The sequence below is a fragment of the Amia ocellicauda genome, chromosome 3, assembly GCF_036373705.1.
Source record: "Amia ocellicauda isolate fAmiCal2 chromosome 3, fAmiCal2.hap1, whole genome shotgun sequence".
In the NCBI taxonomy this organism is placed as follows: Eukaryota; Metazoa; Chordata; class Actinopteri; order Amiiformes; family Amiidae; genus Amia; species Amia ocellicauda.
The window spans coordinates 47,861,270-47,868,585 of record NC_089852.1 but is presented as its reverse complement, the minus strand read 5'-3'; the positions used below and the strand labels follow the sequence as shown (position 1 = coordinate 47,868,585).

At 37.4% G+C, this 7,316-nt stretch overlaps 1 protein-coding gene across 2 annotated transcripts; it reads right to left on the bottom strand.

The window, feature by feature from the left end:
* Positions 1–1,354: 1,354 nt before the first annotated feature.
* sertm1 (serine rich and transmembrane domain containing 1) lies at positions 1,355–7,113 on the bottom strand. 2 transcript variants are annotated; one of them, XM_066700291.1, is made up of 3 exons: positions 6,764–7,113; positions 2,187–2,433; positions 1,355–1,858 (listed from the first exon to the last, which is right to left on the bottom strand). In XM_066700291.1, the coding sequence occupies exon 3, from the start codon at positions 1,696–1,698 to the stop codon at positions 1,369–1,371; it is 330 nt and encodes a 109-aa protein (XP_066556388.1). In that variant the 5' UTR covers positions 1,699–1,858; positions 2,187–2,433; positions 6,764–7,113; the 3' UTR covers positions 1,355–1,368. The 2 variants fall into 2 exon arrangements, with proteins under 2 accessions (XP_066556388.1, XP_066556387.1); XM_066700290.1 differs by lacking the exon at positions 2,187–2,433.
* Between the last annotated feature and the right edge of the window lie 203 nt (positions 7,114–7,316).

Genomic DNA, 7,316 nt, shown 5'->3' with positions numbered 1-7,316 from the left:
ATGTTTGTATTCCATGTCTTCAGGCAAGAATTGACAAGGGTCTGACATTGAGAGGAATTTCTTCCCTCTGGAGGAAGCTGAAGTGTTGTAGTCAATGATTAAGAGATTTGTCTTCTGACAAAGCTGTATGACCCTGTTCTTCCCCTCAGCCTGTCCCTAAAACAGTTTGGACATTTTCTTATTTTTCTCATCAGGTCAAGTTTGGTCTATGGGGTTGTTTGTTGTGTATATCTTTGAATAAATCTAAAATGTATGAATATTATACTTTCCTGCTTTTTAAATTGAGACAACTGAGGTCACAGAGATCAGAGCAGATGACTAATGAGACTTGTTTATTTTATGTTATTGTTTTGGGAATGCAAAAAGAGATTCTAGGAGTAGTAGTAATAGGAGGAGAAGGGGAATAGAGATCATACTATAGAACAGGGAAGCGAAAGACCAACCAAATAAATTGTGTTATTCCTATTATGTGGATTAACATAACATAACCACTTCTGGAGATCCACTCAACATCTGTTCCAAATACTATAGCTTGACTTTAAATGGATTGTAGTCCAGCTAATTTACAGAATGTCCAAATTGTGAGGAAGAGTTATGGATGTTATTATCCTGTATCATGACTGAAACATTGTCTAAGCATCTAAGTATCTAAACATCCAATGCATGTTAGGGCTATTATTTTGTTTCTGCTTCAACTATGGGGAAATGATACATTATGAAAATATTCTCGTCCCATTAATGTTTCTATACAATTTTGACGAGAAAATATTCTTAAAAAAATCTTAATCGCATGAATGTTTTCCACTGCCTGTGCTGATATACAACAAAACAACTACACAGTTCTGGTAAACCACATATCACATTTTCTGTAGTATTTAACAAAAGCATAAAGCAATAAACAGTAAGCACATTCATAAGTCTAAAAGAAACCTTTTAGTCCCTGTATGCTATTTAGCTCTGTTAAGAAAATAAGATTGCCCTTGTTTGATTTTTTTAATATATATGTATTTCCTGCCTCAACGGGCAAGCCAATGTATGCTTTCACTATTGTACTGTTTATAACTGTATTTCAATGTTTAGTGTAGGTGTCATTCAGAAGTATTAGCTGTGATCTTAAGAAGAATTAAAAACTTCATATCATTGTCCGCTTAAATTATGGAGCAAATGCTTTGTGTGTGTGTGTGTGTGTGTGTGTGTGTGTGTGAGAGATGAGAGAGAGAGTGAGAATAAGTATGTGCATGTATTTTGTTTCATTACATCTGTGCACTGGGTTCAAATATGCAACAATAAATATGGAATTGCAACAATCACCCCCCACCCCACCCCAACCCCACCCACCCCCCGTCCACCATAACTCGAGAAATTACTTCAGGAGGAAAGAGAGGACACAGTGGATCTCTGCGATGACAAACTGCAGATCTCCAAATTGGTGAACGAGCTTCCTCCCTCGCTGGGGCATTCTGGGTAAGAGGAGCTGGAGGAAATTATGTTCTTGAGTCTGTGAAGTGCAATGACCAGCAGCATGAGGAGGAAGGCCAACAGGCTCAAAAAGATGGACACGTACACATAGACATTCTCCAGACGTTCGGATGAGGAATCCACAGCTGTTGATATGGAGGTGGGGATGATTTTCAGGAATGTCCCATTTTCAGGCCTGGAACTGTTGAAGTCTGCTGCCGAGAACTCCATGCCAGACATTTTGCAGGCTCATTTAGGAAACTTCAAGGGAACCTGCTTTCCGTGATTTATTCTTTTGCTTTCATACAGGAGTGCCAAATAATGAAAGTCATTCTGTTGAAGTAGCACGTTATTGTAGCTTTCTGACAGCAGACTGGAGATGGCTGCTGCAAATGCTTTGCTGTGAAGATAAAAGAAAATAAAAGTTATTTTGTGAACATCAGAAATATCTGCTTAAAGAGACTAAATACAAAATGAAATGCAATTTGCTCAGTATAAAATGTGACAATTTCCAAACTTTTAATATTATTAGTACAAAATTCTTAAAGAGCAGTGCAAGTATCAGTTTCTCACTTTACATAAACAAAAAACAAGAAATGTTTACATGTTCACATGGCCAAAAGCAGTTATGATACAGAAATCCTGTTGAATTCACCTCATGAATCTCTGTTTTTAACAAATGGGAGGGAAAAATTAGAAAAGCAAAATCTAAAAGACCGGAAGCTCACCTTGGTATGTCTATGGCTCGAGTTTTAAGCTATGTGCAAACTGCAGGAATGGCCATGAACCCTCTGCGTCTGTTGCACATTTGAGTATGTGCCCTCAAGCTTGTAGTAGATTGAATAAAACACAGCAAGGACTTCAAAGGCAAAGTGGATTTAGCACACTGAAACGGACTGTCAGCTCTCCTCTCTCCATTGGTTGCACAGCATGATGTGAAATTATCAAAGTGCTTCTGGCATTTTTTCTGTCAGCCTGCATTTATCATGCAGAAAGAGAATGATTAGGTCATTACTAAGACAATATTAAGTGCTGTGATTAACAGTTGCAGACAATTTTCTTCAGAAGGATTAGAGAGGCGCTTTTTTCACAACTTTGTGGATTCCACTCCTATAGTCTTAGTTTCTGGTGGCACAAGTCCATTCTCAAAGAAAGTCTGCCAAAAGCATTCCTGTCTCCTGTTGTGTGGGGTTGTGTTGCTGTCAGGTGAGCTCCAGTTTCAGGCCATATTGATTTGGAGATTCAAATTGAAAACAAACAGCTGAGGATTTGCCAACAACCAGCAGATTGGAATAGGAATGCTAGTGGGTTAATTCGTCCTGATGTGTCTGCTGAATAACAAACACGTGGTGCACAAACTGAAAAACAGAATAAACGAAGGCACTGTATATTGATATACATTAAAGGCTTTTCATTCAGATGAGTGCTACCATATTTAGTAGTTGTATTAGGAGTTTCTTGGTATTCCATCCTATTGTCGGATTCGTGCTCTTCTGTTCTGGAAAACTGCAGGCTCTTCTGGATTTAATTCCGAATTATCTCCTGGTTACTTCAAGTGTGAAGTATTGGCGCCCTCCAGGACCAGAGTAGGAAGCCACCTGGTCTAGGAGCTGCTCCAGTCAGTTCTGAACCTGTCTGTCTGGTGTTCAGATATTAATTAGAGTCAGTGTAAACTGAGATTTATCCACCTGCTGCTTTGGAACATCTGTGAAGTGAGATCCATCTGGTGTTCAATTCTATACAGAGGGTTTGATCAGAGTTACGTAAGCATTTCTATTTGTGTGGGCATTGAAAAATTAAAAAAAGATTTTAATAAATAATGTATACGTCATCATCATCATCATAATTAAAAAATACGTAGTGGGGATTTTCTCCAATAACACTTGATGAGTAATACGAATAGGAACTTTCTACTGCAGCTGGTCTAGTCTCTGACTGTGACAGAGATGGTGTAAAAATGTACGTATCTCGGGTGTAACATAATTATTCATTCAGTCCATATCATTTCATTATAAACAAATGTTGGAACACATGCTGCAGAAGACGTCCTTGTACACGCTCATCAGTCATGAGAAATCGACTCTTCAAATAATGATAGTTTAAGTGTGAGAAATGAGGGCCGGTGTAAACAGGCGAGTGTGTATTCAGCACCAATCGGCTTCTGCTGTTGTGCGCATTGATCATTAAATGAAAGTTGGTTTAAAACATGTTATCATTCCACCAGGATGTCATAAAAAGCTAATTTCTCAGTAATGCTATTCTGAATATGTCATAAATATGTATATCAGAATATATCAGTTTTGTTTTTTCTCCACTAGGGTTTTTTAGCTGTGGGTTGTACAATTTGTCCCATTCTCGAGAACTGAGGGGAAAGCACTGTAGTTAACAACCTGCAAAAATTAATAGATTCCAGCTTTTGGGGTCTTGATGGTTTCTGAGTATAGGCCTATGTATTCTGCTATCTTGCTTCCGCAATTCTGTTATAGTGCTGCAGACTAATTAGGGGCCTACACATCTACCAAATGTTATTGAATTATTTGTTGTGCATGTTTCCCTAGGCTGTCATCCTCTGAAAATAATGCTGTCTTAATGAAAGTGTTAACACTGCAGTTTAGCTTAGTTAGGGGAGACCCAATGAATAATTGTTAACAAAAGGGGAGTTCTATTCATGTAACGGTTATTTATAAAAATTGTGTGGCAAAGATTACAGGTCCCACTTTCAGCAACTGGATAATTTTATCAGGACTGTTACCTTTTTGGTTACTTGTGCTTTGTATATCTAGGCAACTGTGTAGTTACTCATTCATCACTTTCGTATATACAAATATATAAAAAATAATTATGCTTAGTTCTCTGTGAAGTAAAATGTAATGCCATTCCACCTCTTGGATAATTGAAGGTCCCCAGTAATAGGTAACAGTCACTGTGTCTGCCTGTTTGACAAGCCACCTTGCAAGGAGCTGAAGTAGAGTTTGGGAACAGATGGAGCTAATGAATTTTGATTTTTTTTTCTTCTTAGAAATGGAAAGCTATTTGTTGGGCTTTAATGACTAATTCTGTCAAGGACGTGACTCCTGCTGCAGTGAAATAATTCCAAGGTTGCAGTTCCTATCAGACTTTCTTTTTAACCTCAACACAACGAACGTGTAGAGAATTTGACCGCTAATTTGTGGTTTGTTGTATTAGGCCTCAGTGAAAGATGTGGCCAGATAATGTTCAATTATAATATGTTAAACAAAAAACATCTGAAGCTCTCAGTGTTAATGGCCTGGGTGTGTTGTATAGGAGATAGAAAGGTTACCATGCTTACACATCATACTATCTGAAAGGTAATTTCCAAACTTTATGTCTGGATAGGAAGACACCAGAGCAGAGCCCCCTACATCTCTACTGAGCAATTAGATAAGTAAATATTAACCTTGCTTGAATAGTCATCTTTGTGTGAGAGGCACTCACACCCATGCATTAAAAGAAACTGTAAATATAGTAAGTCATTTGTAGAATTTGATTATTATTATTATTATTTATTCACTTTAGCATTTTCTATTCTGCTCAGTTGACTTAAAACACCTCACAACTCATTCCTTAAATCGGTGGTATTGAAAGGAAGTGCCAGTAACACCTCTTAATAAGAGAGAACCCCAGGTTGTAAAAAACAAAGACTTGTAAATAGACACCCTGATTGCATGATGCTATCTAAATTAGGCCTAAGAGTGAATATATACTGGATAAATATATGTATGCTTCTTACAATTACATTTCTCTCTTTAAAGGTGGCCACTTTGAAGCTCTAAAAACAGTGTGTTTAGAATCAGTGTTGGGAATCTGACAGTGATGTACAAGAAAAAGAAAAGCCATTTATATAGCTGGGTTTTTCCTGGAGCAATCTGGCCAGTGTATCTTACTCAATAGCACAACAGCATTGTTTTATCCAGGCTTTGAACCCACAACCTTCCTGTCAAATGTCCATAGTCCTACATACTACTCTACCAGGCTCAATCTCGCATTCCTTACATTTTGCAGTTCATAACATCCCATACAAATTCTGTACACTCCCCCAGTAACTTTGTGGGTTAGGTAAGGAAAAAGATGCATATGAAAAAAAGGCAAAATCTTCTGAAAGAGTTTGCTTTAAACACATTAGAGTACATTTAAATGTGGCATGTAGTTTGGACTGTTTTGTTAATTGATGATTCAGAATATTAAATTCAGAGAATCTCTCCTTACTATGAAGCTATAATCCATAGAAGCCTAAAAAAGCCATGTATTTATTCTCCTTTGTAAAATTAAATTCTACAGGTACATTGAAATTACAATACAATGGCATTTTCTTCCATTCAAACAATTAATGTGTATTAAATTTTACATGACATACGCAGACATACTTAGATATGTAAAATTACTTTCATTCACAAATTCACATAAACCACATACCTATATGATTGATAAATATTTATACTTTGATTTTAATTTGTCTGTGTGGTAGACACTCCCCATTGGTAATATGGTACAGCATTAAATGTATACATTTTGTGAAGCTTTGATCTTTTTCGTCACACAAATTTTAAGTTGAGATTTGTTTTGGGGGGGAGGTGGAGGGTGTCAAACAATGACATTTCCTTTGATGTTGTTATAGCTTCCAGACAGCAAAATACATAATATATATATAATATATACAAGAACAGACATGTAGCATTTATTGATAGACTGAATAGACTGAGATGACTTGGAAGTGTATTAAACAGCACTTTGAGTAATAAATAAATAAATTGTAGATTGCACCTGCCACCTTATTTCCCTCTGAAGTTGCACTTATGTTTATAAAATCTCAATTGCATCTGTTTAGAGGGTTACACATCATTTGGCTGCATGAGGGTTAAACTCAGAGGGGCAACTCATAAATCCGCATTCTCTAAAGCATTAAAAAAATTATCTAGGCGCTCTTTAATGTTCACTCCGACACATCAGTGGTTTTGACTGTGCCAACTGGCATCGCATTGCCAGATTAGTGAATTCAGATGCGTGCATTAAAACGAATACTTTATTTTACCTAAACCGATCTTTAAATAATAGAAAATGTAGGTGATAAAAAACATGTCACTGAACTAGTTTGTACACTGCTCACAATATAGCTTTACAGCCATACGATCAATACAAAATGTCATGTCTCACATACAATAAAACAAAAATAAAATGAATCAATAACCATTGTTTATTCCCCAGCACCCTCTGTCATCTTGCGGATCCCCCCGCTAATGAAAATAATTTTACGGTTTGCCAAAAATTAATAAATAAGGGTACTCACATTGCACAGCCGAAGATGCTCCCTTTCACATTCTTTCTAAATCCTCTCTCCTTTGTTAAAGCTTTTTTCACAGTGGCAGCCCTCTGTTATAATCGCATGCTCACTGCTGCTCAACTCCTGCAGAATGTTTACTTTGTTAAGAAGGAAAAAAAGAAGAAGGAAAAGAAGTAGAAAAGAAGGGGAAGAAAAAGGTTCTGAAACTAAGAGGTTTTTTTCAAGTGCTCTCAGATACAACTGCAGCTCATGAATGGGTAACAAGTATTGACCATCCAGCTGTAATTTCAAGTCATCCTTCTTGCATTGCTGCTCTCTCTCTCTCTCTCTCTCTCTCTCTCTCTCTCTCTCTCTCTTCTCCCTCCCCGCTGTCTCTTTCTCACGCTGAGCTGCACTGACTTAGCCAGGCGGCATTTCACAGAGATGACAGAGCTTCCTACCAGCCCCCTCAAAGCTGAAGTGACCACTAACTGTGCTGCAGTGAAACCCAGCAGCCATTCACCTTGCCTCCTCACCTATTTTTAAAGGGCTTGGATTCCTTCTCTTCCCTTCTAAAATA